This window comes from Rana temporaria, chromosome 1, assembly GCF_905171775.1.
Source record: "Rana temporaria chromosome 1, aRanTem1.1, whole genome shotgun sequence".
Taxonomy (NCBI): domain Eukaryota; kingdom Metazoa; phylum Chordata; class Amphibia; order Anura; family Ranidae; genus Rana; species Rana temporaria.
In genome coordinates this window covers 419,221,913-419,240,372 of record NC_053489.1, presented here as the reverse complement: position 1 = coordinate 419,240,372, position 18,460 = coordinate 419,221,913, and the positions used below count along the sequence as shown (strand labels likewise).

Genomic DNA, 18,460 nt, shown 5'->3' with positions numbered 1-18,460 from the left:
TCCCTGTGCAATTTTAACTAGACAAATCTTGGATACATTTCCTCGAATTTTGTCTGATACTTTGGTCCCTTTCACATTGTTTTTTACACAGACTTGATCAGACCATCCATTGCGCTCTATGGAGCGGCGGATGTCAGCGAACCTGTGTCCATTGACAGCTGCCAACATCCTATCTGAACCACTCCACTAAAAATCTATCTGGTGGTTTGGATGACAGTCAGATGGAAATGAACAGGCAGTCTGTTTCCATCTGACAGCCCATAGAGGACAGCGGGATGTGTCCATGTCCACTCTGCATCATCAGAGCGGACACGGACCTGTCATGTGCCTGCTCAGCGGGGATCAGAGGACATATCCCCTGCTGAGTGGAACTCCGCCAGTGTGATAGGGGCCTTAGAGTAAATGCTGACCAAAGAATATTGGACAAAAAATTTGCAAATTTCTCATTTAAATTGTGATAAATAGTTCCCTATACAGTATTTGTTGTGGTGAAATGTGTATTTATAAAATACCAATCGTTTACCAAACATTTGTTATAATTAGCAATAATGACTTAAAAGTTTCCACTGTAAATTTATCAAATATTTATTTTGTATTTCAAATGTGCTACATAAAAGTAATTATGTACCTGGAGTGTTAGTTATCACTTTGGGTTAATACATTTATATGAGGTTTAACATAGTCATATGCAGTCTTTCATACTCCTCTTGCAATCATATGATAAATACTTTAGTACATCAAGTTATTTCCCAAAGACTGTCTTCCCACAGTTTTTGGAAGTTTACCTGAACCGTTGTATTGCACTCACTGAGAAATCTCAAACCCGCTATCAAATAATCCACTTCCCTAACCAGAATTTAGATGTGGGCAATCTCATTGGTTATATTATAGAAGGATGAACCCACTGCTGTGCTATATTTGTCACACTGCCAGCACAGTAAGAATATTTCTACCACGACTGGACACAAGTCACAAATTATCCAAAGCGAAACTTTAGTCTGTATCTAACAGGGCTACTGCCCTTCTTCGGTGGTGGCTTCACGGTTTTGGGTTTGGCAGGTATAGGTGAAGTCTTTTTCTTTTTGGGTACTGTTACAGTAAATGATAGTTCAGGAGGATCTATGTGCTTGATCCTAGGGAGAAAGTGTGTTGATATATGCTGAGGTTTCACTCTTGGGCTAGAACCCTTTTTGGCTTTGCCTCTTTTATTAAGAGCCACGTACCACCTTCTCCCTGTTTTTTCAGTTCTGTAAGTAGCTGAGGCATAGGTGTTATAGCTGTTTTCCTGATACCTTTCCATAAATTTGCAGTCATCTGTAAATTTAGGCTGAAAAACAAAAGACAAATAAAATATTAGTTAAATTAACAAATCAGGAAAGGCAGATTCATAGTCTACATTTATTTTTTCATACACAGATGTGTATGGAATATTGTAGGACACTTTATATACAGTATACATATGTCAGTCTACCTGCTCTTCCTTTGAGCCAAGGATTGCTGAGTGATATTTCATAAGTGTTCTGATGTTGCTGTTAATGAAGCACCAATCTGTCCCAAAAATGCATTTCAAAGTTAAATTATATTGCTGTTAAATCAATTGTATTGAAATTATTGTTATTGTTATTGTATTGTATCCAAAGACTCAAAGGAAGACTAAAAAGAGTTATGTATTTCATTCTACCTCCCTGCTTAACAACTGTTGACAAGATATTAGCTAAAGAGAGTGAGAGCATTGTTTTCAGTGAGTTGGCCAACTCAGTGGGGTTGATTTACTAAGAAGTTAAGACTTTAACCTGCCTAGCGGTATTCCTGAGTAAGGCTCGGGGTGAATTTTACATACCAAAAGCGGCAACCCCAAGCCACACTCGGGATCGCATTGCAGGATACAGGGGAAGTTACTTAACTTGTCCCTGGATCCTGCAACGTGTCCCAGCTGTGTGTGAGAGCTGTCATCTCGCTCGATTGCGTATAGCGTCACAATGTACGCTAATATAAGGTGAGCATTAATTTTGGAAAGTGATCAGTCTCTACTCCTTCTAAGTGTATATTCATTTCTTAATGTGAACATTCACTCACCAGAATAAACATTCACTGACAAATGTGAACATTTATCTTCTAAAGTAAACATTCATATTGCAAAGTAAACAGTCTTTACTTCTTTAGTAAATCATCCCGCGCAGACCAATGTTGTATGAAGGAGCAGTGAAAAGTTACATTGTATACATACGATTTACTAATTCACTAGACATGTGCACACTGAAATATTTTGTTTCGTAATTTCGTTTTCGTCCGAAAAATAAATTTATTTAGTTACTCCCGAAATTCGTTTTTATTTATTTCGTTTTTCGTTAAAAAAATGCATTCGTCCGAAAATCCAAATTAAGGTTGAATCTGTCATTGAAGGCTTATGGTGTCTGTCGAATGTTCTAAAAAAAAAAAAAAAGAAGATTCGACAGAATAATTTTTTTTTGACTCTTCATGTTTCTCTATGTCGAATTTTCATATCTCTCTATGTCGAATCTTCATGTCTCTCTATGTCGAATCTGTCATTGAAGGCTTATGGTGTCTGTCGAATGTTCTAAGGGAAAAAAAAAGAAGATTTGACAGAATCTTTAAAAAAAAAAAAAATATTTCGACTCTTCATGTCTCTCTATGTCAAATATTCATGTCTCTCTATGTCAAATCTTCATGTCTCTCTATGTCAAATCTGTCATTGAAGGCTTATGGTGTCTGTCGAATGTTCTAAGAAAAAAAAAAATGAAGATTTGACAGAATCTTAAAAAAATGTCAAACCTTTTCTCTCTATGTCAAATCTTTTCTCTCTATGTCGAATCTTTTCTCTCTATGTCAAATCTTTTCTCTTTATATAGAATACTATTGGACTAATAGAGTTAAGGTTAGGCACATTCGACCGCAACGAAAATGAAAATAAAGCATTTGTTTATGTCGGATCTTTCGGTTTTCACTCTCTGTGCTTTCGTTTTCGTTTGTTAAAACAATTAATGAAAATACCTGAAATTCGGATGAAAATGCATTCAGACGAAAACAAATGCACATGTCTAATCTTCACAGATATGAAGCAGGTAGTATTTTTTCACCGTAGCCTGTTTTTACTTTTAATACCCTGTCTTTAACAGGGGAATTGAAACCATATAGGAAACATTGGGCTTCTAAAGTGAGCATAAAGTGAAAAATGTTCCTTTAATAAATCGACTCTCACATGTAAAAATACACACATCTGTAGAATAAAAAAATAATTTTTCTTAAGCCCCTTTTACACAATCTGTAATTTACACATTACCTAGATTTTTTTTTTTTAAACACTCCTTAAATGATCACTTTTAGAAACTATATAATCTTTACTAGAATATAAACTAGCAATATGTTTAAATCAGTAATTCTTAAACTTTTACACCACCAGGGATCAAACAATATTTGCAGCTTTTCATACCACAATGTCTCATTATACATTTTCTTTTACTGTAGCATAGATTTTTTTTTTTACATGACGTCTTTAAAGGTGAATATCTCCCTTGCTTTTACAGCAAGAAGTGTGTTACTGTTTGTACCCTTTTAGTATAAATCTCACCTTTACTTGAGTACATTAGTATGAAAACCATTCATGAATTAAGCTCTATCTACATTGTAACCACCCTCAAAAGGTAATATAAAACTAAAGGCAGGGAAGAATGAACAACAATTACATTGACAATTACTATGCAGTGCTAATTCAACAGGCATTCACACCAGCCTTAAACAGTTTTTATTGGAAATAGTGTGCCTTATGCATCCTCTGAAGTGTAAAATGATACTTTGCCTAATTTGTGATCATTAAAAGACAAAATATAGCGTGCTTTCCAGACTCATCTGTATCATGTTTCCTCTTTGTACATTCTGTGGCTTGGGGCCAGAAGACATCTGCCTTACCGATTTTTAACAATGATAATGTTTGCAAGCGATGACCTTCAGTCTCTTCATTATGGCCCTTTGTTAAATAATGAAATAATTTAATACCTGCAATTTGCTTGAAAGATTTGAACATTTATTTATCAGTAATTACAATGAAGCCATTCTACACTTAGTCAGATTGCTTAATTTTATTAAAGCTATTTTTTCTTGCATTTGAGACACATGATTTGATTGGATGAAAATCAAATTTTCATTGAAGATTCCACTTTTGCCCAGCTATTTATATTTTAAGAAATTTAAGGGTTTTTACTTATGTTCTATACAATATAAGAAAACTTTACAATAAATGTGTTGATTGCAATAAGGCCCTGTTCACACATGAGCAATTTTCTGCTTGAAGCTTGAAGCTCTAAAATGCTCAACAAGCCAAATCCCATTCATTTCAATGGCCCCTGTTCATATCTGAACGTTCTGTCGCCTGAAGCAAAAAAAAGTACATGAACTTCTTTTTTTTCACAACGTGATTCCTCTCCAGCCTGACTTGCATACGCACGTTCATGCAAAAAACGTCCGACCAAAGCGCGGTGACGTACAACACGTACGACGGGACTATAAAGGGGAAGTTCCTTTCAAATGGCGCCACCCTTTGGGCTGCTTTTGCTGATTCTCGTGTTAGTAAAAGTTTGGTGAGTGACAATTTGCACTTTTCAGCCTTGTGCTTTTCAGTCCATTACAGCGTGACAAATGTGCTATCTCTATTACAAACGGTAGTTTTACCAGAACGATCGCTCCCGTCTCATACTTGATTCTGAGCATGCACATGAAAAAGAACGACGGGAAAAACGACGAGAAAAAATAGAGCATTTTCTTATTTTTTGCAGGCAGTTTTCGCATCGAGAAAACTGCGATTGAGCATACACATGACCAGTTTTCACGACCAATCTAAAAAATGGCAGTTTTCTCATCATGAAAAACGGTCGTGTGTACACGGCATTAGACTTCAATAGAAACACCTAACTTGAGCATTTTCCAAGCATTATATGAGCGTTTTCTACTCAAATTGCAGCTCCTCACCCCTTATTTTCTCTCTCCCTCTCCTCCTCATAGTGCTTTCTATTGGCTAAACAAAAATGCTTGAAGCTGTAAAAGGCTTGTAATACACTTTTAGAATGGTTTGACAAAGCCTAAAAAAAGCTACAGAAAAGCTTAAAGAAAATGCCTGAAAAACCACAGTAAATTGATATGCTCAGGTGTGATTGGAGCCTAAAGGCGTTCTCAATGTTAAACTCAAAATAGGACCCCATTGTAGAACCCCTGAGTAGAAATACAGAGAGGTTACACTCTATACCCTTCTCCATATAAGCGGGATCTCCTTCACAAATGTTTTTTGCTCTTGTGTACCTTTAGCAAACCCTAGATTTATTTTGGTAACATTTTATAATCCAGTTTGCTACCTAGTGATCACCAGCCTTTCCTCTGCTGCCTTGCTCTTCTCTGGTCTTGCGATCAGACACAAATCTTCTTCTTCCCCTTCTTTTATTTGTGAAGGAAAGGGCAAGCTCTTGAATGTAAGTAGTAGTAGTGTTTATAATTGTGATTGGGCATCACAGCAATTACAAGGCACAGAGCCACTCTAATTAGCTCTGTGCATTTAGCTCATGATTTCCTCTGATCTTCTCTGGCTGATAATAGCGAGACCACAGGCATTTGCCGAGCACACGCATCAACAGTAAGCAAAAGGGTGTTTTAAAACGTTCACTTACATAACTGCTCACCCTAGTGGCCACTTTAGTACAATGGCTGGTAAGAGGGTGGTTAATGTAAACCTCCACAACTCCATGGTTGTTAGAATGAGCACTTTAAAAAAGCCATGACATAGATAATATAGATATAGATAATATTGTTGGTTATGATAGTAAAAGAGAAACAGTAAAACACTTATATATTTCAAACATACTGTCTCATAATAAAATGCACATTGTATTTTATTGTAATATACCCCCAATTAATACAAATCAAAGAGGGTAGAACTTAGATGTAAAATGTGCTAGTGATGTGAACGGCTAAAATAAAACCGCACCTGTTCAATACCATATTTCCACTGGCACCCTCAGTGACATTAATGGATTATAGGATTATCAGTATGGGCATTATTTTATTCTCCATAAACTTCCTTTTGAGTAAATAAACTTTTAGCAGGAAGAAAACATAAAACAGTCAGGGAATGCCATGGAACTTGTTTGGATTAGTCATGATGACCTCAGATTGGGGGCTCTGTAACATAATCTTAGACAAGCTTACGGACTCATTGCATGGAAGAAATATTTTAGAAGATGCAGATTTCCATGATCAAACGAATTAACCTATTTGTTATCCAAAACAGCTTAAGCTCTGCATGACTATGCTAACCCTCACAGAAAAACACAAATGACATCAGAGTTTTACTAATTTTCCATGTTTAATAGTTGCTTTGCTTTACATGTGTGTACAGGAGCCATTACAACACAAAACATCTGTTATACATAAGAAATGACAATATGCAATCTGTAAAATATTTTACGCTTTGGAAGTGCTAAGTAAAAACATTGTCAAAAACAATTAAATGATAAGTTTGTTTATTCTTGTAGTGTAAGTCAGAAAAATTACATAAAATAGCATGCGTAATAATAAAAATATAAAATCGAGTTACTATATCACTGCTACATGCTGCAAAACTGTAGCAATGATCTGCTAAAATAAAAATCACTGTGATGCAGATTTTTTATGTGGCAATGGAATAAGTACACTGGAATTTTCACAATGTCATCATTAGCTTTTATCTTTTATAGCAATAAAGTGATACTATAAAGTACTTTATAAGATGTCGTCCATCAATAGCATTATAACAGTAGTCTTTGTTTTGTTTTTTTCATTTAAATCTTCAAAATGCACGAAAATACAGAAAGCAAACTTTAAGATACTCTCTCAATGGTATCGGACTCTGTCCTTTTTACATAGGTGTTGGCGCTGCCAGGGGGAATGCGGGACAATTCTGCATGTTTTTTGGTCATGCCCTAAGTTAAGAGCTTTCTGGCAAGGGGTTCATAAGATTGTTTAACCATTTACTGATTACAATATTCCAGAAGATCTGGTTTACATGAATGTATACTTGGAAGTTTTGTTGACGTTCGTATAGAGTCTTAAGTTATTAGCTGAGTAGTGATTGTACTTTATATACTGGTGCACGGTCATTTTTGCATTACTGTTTTATGGACTTGAACTTGCCTTTGCAAATTTAAATTTTTTTTTTTTTAAATTGCTGGCAAAATGACAGGTCCCATCCACTTTGTCCTGATTGTAAACAGAACGGCCAGTTATTCTTCTCATCTTAGATGAGTCTAGTGTTGATCTTAAAGGGGATGTAAAGGTTTGTGTTTTTTCACCTTAATACATCCTATACTTCTGGCAGTGACCAGCCCCCCAGCCCCCGTTTTACTTACCTGAGCCCCTTCATTCACTCGGCGGGGACATGCTCTCCCTCTCTGCTCAGGGTCCCGACTTTTGATTGGATAGATTAATAGCAGAGCAGCCATTGGCTCCCGCTGCTGTCAATCATATCCAATGATGGGGCGGAGCCTAGTCTGGAATTCGTGTCTATGGATACAAATGCTGGACTCGGGAGCGCGCCCACAAAGTATCCTCCAGGAGAGTGCTTCTCCTAGGGGGTTATCTGATACGAGGAGGACCCAGGGGGAACCCGGAAGTCGAGGATCGGGGCCACTCTCTGCAAAACGAGCTGCACAGTGGAGGTAAGTATGACATGTTTGTTATTTAAAAAAAAAATACATGAAGCCTTATAATCACTTTATTATTAAACTTTTGGTGTTCAGATGAACATCCAAACAGGGAATGTTCAGTTTAAACATTTGTACTGAACATTCAGCTCATCTCTACTAAATTTATTTTCTAAAAGAAGAAGATAAAAAACGATGGCTTTAACTGCATACAAATTGTCTACCTATAACTACCATATCCAATGTCCACTGGGTGACAGTGGTGCTGTGTAATTTCACTACTGATTTACCAATGTTGTCATCGTTTTGCAGGAAGTGGAGAAATGGGTCTTCTGGCATGTATTAACTGGAAGGTAATACAGCTATGTTACAGGGGGTGACCTGTTGTGTTCATGCTAGTAACAGATTGCAGCATATATTTGATTTTTTTTTTTTTTACTTTTCCCTTAGTTCCACTTTAAATTACATATCGGATTTACTCTACATAAATGCAGTGCATCATTTAATTAAAGATAGTTTTATTTTATATTACAATTTGAAATAAAACTGTAAAGACAATGTTTAGATTTGAGGGATTTTGAATATACAGTATACAGTATTTAAGAATATAAATCATTTCTTTCCTACATTTTAGCTATCCACAGACAAATATTTAGGGATCATTATGATGAAATCTGTCAAATTATTTAGGTTTATTGGTTAAAATGTTTGTTTAGTAAAAATATTACGTTTTGATATCATTATCTGTATTTTTAATGTTTAATTAGTTAACCAAACATAGTTTAACCTTGCTACCAAAAAATACTCTTATGGTAAATTACCTTTTTTTGTAAGAGATGCTCATTACTATGCATTGTTTTGTCTTCTTGGCCATCATGCTTATTTATTAAACTGTATTTACAGATTAGAAGCATGGCTGCATGACAATTATACTATGAGCTTTTATAAAGCACATAGGTATTTAGAAATAATTAGACCATGAAATAATTTGCTGCCAAACCATAAAGAAAGAACAGATGTCATTTTTGCTTTATCTTATTGTTTAGATCCAAGATCATTAAACATTTGGGTCAAGTTTCTCCATTATTTGTGTTTCTTCTTATAAGCTGAGGAATTGCACTTTGTAACCTTGGACTGTAACCAGTCTAATTGGAATCCACTTACAGCACTCTTCCTTTCCGTGATAATTAACCAGAAGGTGGATGGTTTAATTTAATTTTACTTAGTGCCCTTGACATAAATCATTCTGTAGAAGACATAATTAAGACTTTAAAATGTGCTCATGGTAGATCATTGATGAAGGTATCATTTTGTTGTGTAATGGGCTCTTGACTTGTTCTGAATGAAATGAAGACAGTTCTGCTACAGGCATATTTCAGCAGTGGAAAAGTACTATTAGCACTTTATATGAATACAGAACAATGCAGAAAGTTTGGGTTAACTTAAATCCCTTCTTCAGGCTTTCTACATACATAAAGCCTGAGAAAGGGATCTAGGTATCCTGAAAGCTTGCATCTTTATTAACTAAGTGATTCTAAAGTCATTGGCCCAGATTCTCAAAGGAGATACGACGGCGTATCTCCAGATACGCCATCGTATCTCTGAGTCTGAGCCGTCGTATCTATGCGCCTGATTCTTAGAATCAATTACGCATAGATTTGTATTAGATCCGACCGGCGTAAGTCTCTTACGCCTTCGGATCTTAACTGCATATTTACGCTGGCCGCTAGGGGCGTGTACGCTGATTTACGCCTAGAAATATGTAAATCAGCTAGATACGCGAATTCACGAACGTACGCCCAGCCGAGGCAGTACAGATATGCCGTTTACGTTAGGCTTTTCCCGGCGTAAAGTTACCCCTGCTATATGAGGCGTACATGCAGCGTACCAATGTTAAGTATGGACGTTCCGTGTCGAATTTTGACAATTTTACGTTGTTTGCGTAAGTCGTCCGTGAATAGGGCTGGACGTAATTCACGTTCACGTCGAAACCAATACGTCCTTGCGGCGTACTTTGGAGCAATGCACACTGGGATATGTCCACGGACGGCGCATGCGCCGTTCGTAAAAATCGTCATTTACGTGGGGTCACATAACATTTACATAACACACGCCCACATCTTCCACATTTGAATTAGGCGGGCTTACGCTGACCTATTTACGCTACGCCGCCACAACTTACGGAGTGCTTTGAGAATACTGCACTTGGCCGTCTAAGTTGCGGAGGCGTAACGTAAATAAGATACGTTACGCCCGCTCAAAGATACACCGATGTACATGAATCCGGGCCATTCTATGCATTAAGATAAATAAAAATAAATAAAAAACTTCCGTGTGCATCTCCCCCTTAGCCCCCCTGAGACAGCAGCAAGGCACTATTGGCTCTCGCTGTCGTCAATCAAAACCAATGTGGAGAGAAAGAAGGCAGGAACGAGACACGGCTCCATGTCTGAATGGACACAGGGAGCTGTGACTGGACTCGGGTGCCCCCATAACAAGCTGCTTGCTGTGGGGGGCACTCGGCAGGAGGGAGGGGTTAGGAGCACCGGTGAGGGACCTGAGAAGAGGAGGATCTGGGCTGTGCAAAACCGCTGCACAGAGGAGGTAAGTATAACATGTTTGTTATTTTTATATAAAAAAAAAAGAAATTGGTTCTAAAGGCAGAAGGTTTTTTTCCTCTTAAAGGGTTGTAAAGGTTCATTTTTTATTTTCTAAATAGGCTCTTTTAAGCTAGTGCATTATTGATTCACTTACCTTTTCCTTCGATTTCCCTTCTAAATGTTTTTTTTCTTTGTCTGAATTTCTCACTTCCTGTTTCTCCTCAGTAAGCTTGCCCCATCACCCATGGGGGTTAGTCAGCCAGAACAGTTTACTAAGGAGGAACAGGAAGTGAGAAATTCAGACAAAGACATTGTTATTGAATCAACAATGCACTAGCTTAAAGGAACCTATTTAGAAAATAAAAACTGAACCTTTACAACCCCTTTAATGCATTCTATGTATTGAGAGACTTGGCTGTTCAGGACTCTTCCACCTAATTGGCTCCATTGGGTCCCACTGCTGTCAATCAGTGAGTGAGCCAATATGATTTATTTTATTTTATCTAGTAACAAGCATACAGGTTCATGCGTCTTTCAAAAAAAAGAAAAAAGAAGGAGTGTGAAAACTCTACAGTACAACATTGGTAGGATTAATCTTTAAGCCCGTAAAATTATTTGTTAAATCAAAGTAGTTCTATATTCACAACTTTACATTTTATAATATCAGCATTTTCATAAGTAATACAAACAATAGTTATTTTGACAATCCAATATGAGCTTACTTGAAAAACCTCCTTTCATGTTGAGAGTTCTGCCTGTCTGCTGGCTGCCTCTTTCTACAACTTCCTGGAACCCCTGCATGCTTTGCCGCTTTTTCTTTGCTGTTTACTTTCAATCTCTAAGGACTACATATCCCATGGTATCTTACTGCTTGCAAACAGTGATTCCTGCACTGACACCACCTCATGAACTCCTCCTCTTAGTGTCTCTGTAGTTCAGAAGGCAGTCTCTGTGAAATGTGTGACACAGCAGTACCTACTCACAGGTCATAGTGACTATGTGTTACAGAAGTTTAGGAAGTAAATGTGGGGGTTCCTCACAAAATACATTCACAAACACCAAGGGGGTATGCTAAAAAATAATTGAAATTGAATGGAAATAATTAAATTGATTTAATATGTTGACCATCAATACACTTAAACAACAATAAAATGGTACAATCAGTGCAAACAAAAAGACTTAACAAAATTAGAAATATTATTGCTAGATGGACACTAGAGTACAGTCACATCACTTCAAAGCAAATCACCAAAATTTAGTACAGCGCAATAGATGATAACATCCAGTCCAAAATGATAAATTGATAGAAAAAGATAGTCCTGGTAATTCCAGGTGGAACCACAAAGCCCAGAGTGCAGCATAAATATCCATGGGGGTAGAAAATTTGGCACCAAACGACAGTACCCTTCACAGAGTAAATTGCTTGCTCACCTTAATGGATGGACCCCTAAACTAACAGAAGGTCAAAAACACCTGTGCCACCTTGGGGTAAATGTGGATACCAGCGAGGGTCTTGGTACTCACCTGCACATGTGGATGAGAAGTACATTAGGTGCTATCTGCTAACTACAATTCAGGCTTTATTAAAAAATATAAATTGCACACTCACACAACATCCAATGATAAAAGGCTCCGAATATTGACTGATAGTCAGTAACTCGTCCACATAACAGGATGGCAGCGGGTGATGTCATCCAAATGTAGCTAGCTCCTCCCTCTGTTTTTGCGTTACGTCCAGCGGGATTCGTCAGCGGGTGGAGCTACTGAGTGACCCGATTAATAATATAAAGTATGGGAATTCACTGCTCAAAGGTAATTACCTCTCCTGCACTCAGCTGCCTCCTCAATAAAAAAGGGTGTTGGCTCTTTTTGCAACAGGAATGATTGAAAAAGAAATGGCTGGATAGCCGCACTCCAAATATTCACCTTTATTACAAAAATATTAAATAAAGACATCAAAAATCGATACAGACTAACTGCACTGCACACCAAACACGGTGCTTAGTCATAGCTGGAGTGCTAAACATACATGCAGATTCATATATATATATATATATATATATATATATATATATATATATATATATATACCTGAATAATTAAACAGATCAACAACACGTGTGTCACACATAATATAATAAAGGACACCTTTGAAATTTTAAAGTCCAGAATTAAACCATTAGGTAGATGGTAAAATCTCCAGCCGAAGAATTCTTATATCCTAAAATATAAAATAATAAAGAACATAAATAATCTCATACTAAAGAAAGAGAAACACCGGTGCGACCTAAAAAATTATAACACATAAAACATCAAAATAATAATATTGTATGTAATAAAAACTCTCATGCATCAACAAATATGCAACAAGAGAAAGGACAAAAACGTCCATTCCTCGTGCATAGATGCTGATGCATGTAGCTCAAAATTATCTAATCTGCAAAAAGATGATACAGTCCCTTCTCAATATCAAATATATCTATATTATCATACAAAAAGGAAGAGAAAAGGGACATGGCAGAAAAGGAAAACATATATGAGCTAAGCAGAACAGATGGAATATACTGGCACATAGCGGACATATGTCACCCCCACCCATGGAGAGGCATCATAAAGGTAAGGTGAAAGTCAGAATAAACATGAACATGAATAATAGTACCGAGATGATGAAATTCCATGTGTATCTCAGACAACATATACCATCAATGCTGGCGTGTCAAAAATATATATAGACACATCCAGTATAGATGGGGGTATGAGATGCATTCTCCCTCACCTATTAACCACTTAAGCCCCGGACCAATATGCAGCCTAAAGACCCAAGGTCTTTTTACAGTTCGGGACTGCGTCGCTTTAACAGACAATTGCGCGGTCGTGCGACGTGGCTCCCAAACAAAATTGGCGTCCTTTTTTCCCCACAAATAGAGCTTTCTTTTGGTGGTATTTGATCACATCTGCGGTTTTTAGTTTTTGCGCTATAAACAAAAATAGAGCGACAATTTTGAAAAAAAAGCAATATTTTTTACTTTTTGCTGTAATAAATATCCCCCAAAAACATATATAAAAACATTTTTTTTCCTCAGTTTAGGCCGATACGTATTCTTCTACCTATTTTTAGTAAAAAAAATCGCAATAAGCGTTTATCGATTGGTTTGCGCAAAATTTATAGTGTTTACAAAATAGGGGATAGTTTTATTGCATTTTTATTTTTTATTTTTTTTTTACTACTAATGGCGGCGATCAGCAATTTTTTTCGTGACTGCGACATTATGGCGGACACTTCGGACAATTTTGACACATTTTTGGGACCATTGTCATTTTCACAGCAAAAAATGCATTTAAATTGCATTCTTTATTGTGAAAATGACAGTTGCAGTTTGGGAGTTAACCACAGGTGGCGCTGTAGGAGTTAGGGTGCACCTAGTATGTGTTTACAACTGTTTGGGGGTGTGGCTGTAGGAATGACGTCATCGATCGTGTCTTCCCTATAAAGGGAATGACGCGATCGATGCGCCGCCATAGTTTACACACGGCTCTCCCCGTTCTTCAGCTCCAGGGAGCGATCGCGACGGAGCGGCTATAAACAAATAGCCGCGCCGTGGTCCCGGATCGCTCCCCGAGCGGACCCGACCCCCGCATGTAGCCATATTGTGGACGTATATGTACATGCGGGGGTCGGGAACTGGTTAAGACAACATCCAAAAATTCTATGTTTCTATGGTCCATGACACCTGTAAATTTAAGATTGAGACTGTTGTCATTAAGGTAAAGGAGCCACTCATCTATGTTGCCCACATCCTTGTTACATATGAAGATCAAATCGTCTATGTAACGATGGAAAAAACGTAACCCTTGAACGATGGGGACCACCAGAAAAAATGCGGGACCTCTCCCACCATCCCATATATAAATTAGCAAGGGAGAGGGAAAAATTGGGTGCCCATCGAGGCCCCGCACTTCTGGAGGTAGTGGTCCCCATCGAAGATAAAAAAATGATGGGTCAATAAATACTCTAAACAACATAAAACAAACTCCTGATAGCCTGGAGTCCTAAGGAGTGGGGGATGGAGGAATATAAGCTGGATGTGGGGGTAACTGTTGCCCATGTTGCCCCCACATTTTACGAGGATATATAATCAATTCTAGATCTTTAAATAAAGATTTAAAGGCTTCCTCATTCATTAATTGTAACACTAGACATATAGGGGGTTATTTACGAAAATAAAAGCAAATCCACTTTGCACTACAAGTGCAATTGAAAGTGCACTGAAAGTGCAGTCGCTGTGGAAATGGAGGGGACATGCAAGGAAAATAAAAAACAGCATTTTTGCTTTCACATAATTGGATGATAAAATCAGCAGAGCTTCCCCTAATTTCAGAGCTTCCCCTCAGATCTACAGTGATCTACAGCAACTGCACTTACACGTGCACTTTCAAGTGCACTTGCAGTGCAAAGTGGATTTTCCTTTCGTAAATAACCCCCTAAGTGTATGAGGTCACTTGTGTACAATGTTCCATCCAATATGTGGGACACACGACCCGTAGGCTATGATCATCTTTATGACATATCTAGAAACCATTCTACCAACATAGCTAGGCATTGGAATGCTTGTCATAATAAGGATGTCAGCAGCCTACGTATCCAGGGGGTAGAGAAAGTTACGTTATCAAAGAGGGGAGGTGACAAGTTGAGGTTACTCTGCAAAAGAGAGGTTTATTGGATATTCCATCTCATCAATACCAGGCAGTCCTCTGGCCTCAACTTTAAATGGGATATCTCATATTTTTATGAGTGACTTCCATACTTTCATACCCCCATCTATACTGGATGTGTCTATATATACAGTCATGGCCGAAATTGTTGGCACCCAGATTTTTTTTCCAGAAAATCAAGTATTTCTCACAAAAAAGTATTGCAGTAACACATGTTTTGCTATACACAAGTTTATTCCATTTGTGTGTATTGGAACAAAACAAAAAAAGGTAGGAAAAAAGCAAATTGGACATAATGTCACACAAAACTCCAAAATTGTCTGGTCAAAATTCTTGGCACCCATAACCTAATATTTGGTTGCACACCCTTTGGTAAAAATAACTCAAATTAATCGCTTCCTATAACCATCAATAAGCTTCTTACACCTCTCACCCGGGATTTTGGACCACTCTTCCTTTGCAAACAGCTCCAGGTCTCTCTTATTGGAAGGGCGCCTTTTCCCAACAGCAATTTTTAGGTCTCTACAAGTGTTCAATGGGATTTAGATCTGGACTCATTGCTGGCCACTTTAGAACTCTCCAGCGCTTTGTTGCCATCCATTCATCCATTTCTGGGTGCTTTTTGACGCATGTTTGGGGTCATTGTCCTGCTGGAAAACCCAAGATCTCAGATGCAAACCCAGCTTTCTGACACTGGGCTCTACACTGCGACCCAAAATCCTTTGGTAATCCTCAGATTTCATGATGCCTTGGCACACACTCAAGACACCCAGTGCCAGAGGTCTCATCTGTCCACAAGACGTTTTCCCAGAAGGATTTTGGCTTACTTAAGTACATTTTGGCAAACTGTAGTCTTGCTTTTTTATGTCGCTGTGTCAGCAGTGGGGTCCTCCTGGGTCTCCTGCCATAGCGTTTCATTTCATTTAAATATCAACAGGTAGTTTGCACTGACACTGATGCTCCCTGAGCCTGCAGGACAGCTTGAATTTCTTTGGAACTTGTTTGGGGCTGCTTATCCACCATCCGGACTATCCTGCGTTGCAAACCTTTCGTCAATGTTTCTCTTCTGTCCATGCCCAGAGAGATTAGCTACAGTGCCTTGGGTTGCAAACTTCTTGATAATGTTGCTCACTGTGGACAAAGGCAAATCTAGATCTCTGGAGATGGACTTGTAACCTTGAGATTGTTGATATTTTTCCACAATTTTGGTTCTCAAGTCCTCAGACAGTTCTCTTCTCCTCTTTCTGTTGTCCATGCTTAGTGTGGCACACACAGACACACAATGCAAAGACTAAGTGAACTTCTCTCCTTTTTATCTGCTTTCAGATGTGATTTTTATATTGCCCGTGCCTGTTACTTGCCCCAGGTGAGTTTAAAGGAGCATGGACACATGGAATTTCATCATCTTGGTAAGATTATTCATGTTTATTCTGACTTTTACCTTACCTTTATGATGCCTCTCCATAGGTGGGGGTTATATATGTCTGCTATGTGCCAGTATATTCCATCTGTTCTGCTTGGCTCATATATGTTTTCATTTTCTGCCATGTCCCTTTTCTCTTCCTTTTTGTATGATAATATAGATATAATTGATATTGAGAAGGGACTGTATCATCTTTTTGCAGATTACATCATTTTGAGCTACATGCATCATCATCTATGCACGAGGAATGGACATTTTTGTCTTTTCTCTTGTTGCATATTTGTTGATGCATGAGAGTTTTTATTACATACAATATTATTGTTTTCATGTTTTATGTGTCATGCGTTTTTTTTTAAGTTGCACCAGTGTTTCTCTTTCTTTAGAATGAGATTATTTATGTTCTTTATTATTTTATATTTTAGCATATAAGGATTCTCCGGTTGGAGATTTTTCCATCTACCTAATGGTTTAATTCTGGACTTTAAAATTTCACAGGTGTTCTCTATTATATTACGTGTGTCACACATATGTTGTTGATCTGTTTAATTTTTCAGGTGTATATATATATATATATATATATATATATATACATCTGCATGTATGTTTAGCACTCCAGCTATATCTAAGCACTGTGTTTGGTGTGAAACATGTCAGCAGCAGTGCAGTTAGTCTGTACTGATTTTTGATGTCTTGGTTTTATATTTTTCTAATAAAGGTAAATATTTGGAGTGCGGCTATCCAGCCACAGGGAGCGTGAACCGCAAGCCCAAAATAACCCACACTCTGTCCAGAGTTGTCACAGCAGGCAGATCTGTGTCCTCCAACATCTGTCCAGTCCTGGCTGTCAGCCTGACACCTCCACTACTCAGATCTGAGTAGCAAGTACCAAGACCCTCACTGGTATATGAAAGGCTGGAGTTTCCCCATAATATCAATGCATTATAAGGCTTGCTAGAGTTCCTCCATAATATCAATGCATTATAAGGCTTGCTAGAGTTCCCCCATAGTAATTAACCTCTTCCATACAGGGCTTTTATAAACACCTCCATACCGGGCCTATTCTGGCACTTCTCTCCTACATGTACAAATCATATTTTTTTTGCTAGAAAATTACGCAGAACCCCCAAACATTATATATGTTTTTTTAGCAGACACCCTAGGGAATAAAACGATGGTCATTGAAACCTTTTATTTTGCACGGTATTTGCGCAATAATTTTTCAAACGCCCTTTTTTTGGGGAAAAAAATTGTTTCATGAATTAAAAAAATAACAAAACAGTAAAGTTAGCCCAATTTTTTTTTAAATATGAAAGATTATTTTACACCGAGTAAATAGATACCTAACATGTCACGCTTTAAAATTGCGCACACTCATGGAATGGCGCCAAACTTCGGTACTTAAAAATCTCCATAGGCAACGCTTTGAAATTTTTTACAGGTTACCAGTTTAGATTTACAGAGGAGATCTAGTGCTAGAATTGTTGCACGCGCTCTAACGCACGCGACGATACCTCACATATGTGGCTTAAACGGCGTTTACATATGTCGGCGGGACTTGCGTGTGCGTTCGCTTCTGCGCGCAAGCTACTGGGGACAGGGGCGTTAAAAAAAAATGTATTTCTTTTTTTTTTTTACATATTTATTTCTTTTTTTACACTTTTTTATTTTATTTTTTTTATTTTATTTTTATTCCTATTACAAGGAATGTAAACATCCCTTGTAATAGGAATGTGTGTGACAGGTACTCTTTATGGAGAGATGCGGGGTCAATAAGACCCCACATCTCTCCTCCAGGCCTGAAAGCATGAAATCTGTGAAAAAAAATTCACCAATCTCATGTTTACTGTTGCTTAGCAGCCGCAATCGCGGCTTTGTTTACTTACGGGGACCCGGGCGTGACGTCATCACATCGCGCCCGGGTCCTCCGACGGTCATAGAGATGACTGGTGATCATCTGGTCACCAGTCATCTCTATGCTTCCTGCGAGCGCCGGACGATTCGTTCTCCGGGCCCCCGATGGCACGGGAGAGCCCGGAGAAGCA

The 18,460-nt window shown here is 38.0% G+C and overlaps 1 protein-coding gene across 1 annotated transcript in view; it reads right to left on the bottom strand.

Moving 5' to 3' along the window:
* Window positions 1-564: 564 nt before the first annotated feature.
* Window positions 565-18,460, bottom strand: part of FGF5 (fibroblast growth factor 5) — a 99,082-nt gene continuing 81,186 nt past the window's right edge. The window contains exon 3 of the mRNA XM_040325081.1: window positions 565-1,327. Coding sequence (XP_040181015.1) covers window positions 977-1,327 — 351 coding nt within the window. The 3' untranslated portion in view covers window positions 565-976. The remainder of the gene's footprint in view (window positions 1,328-18,460) is intronic.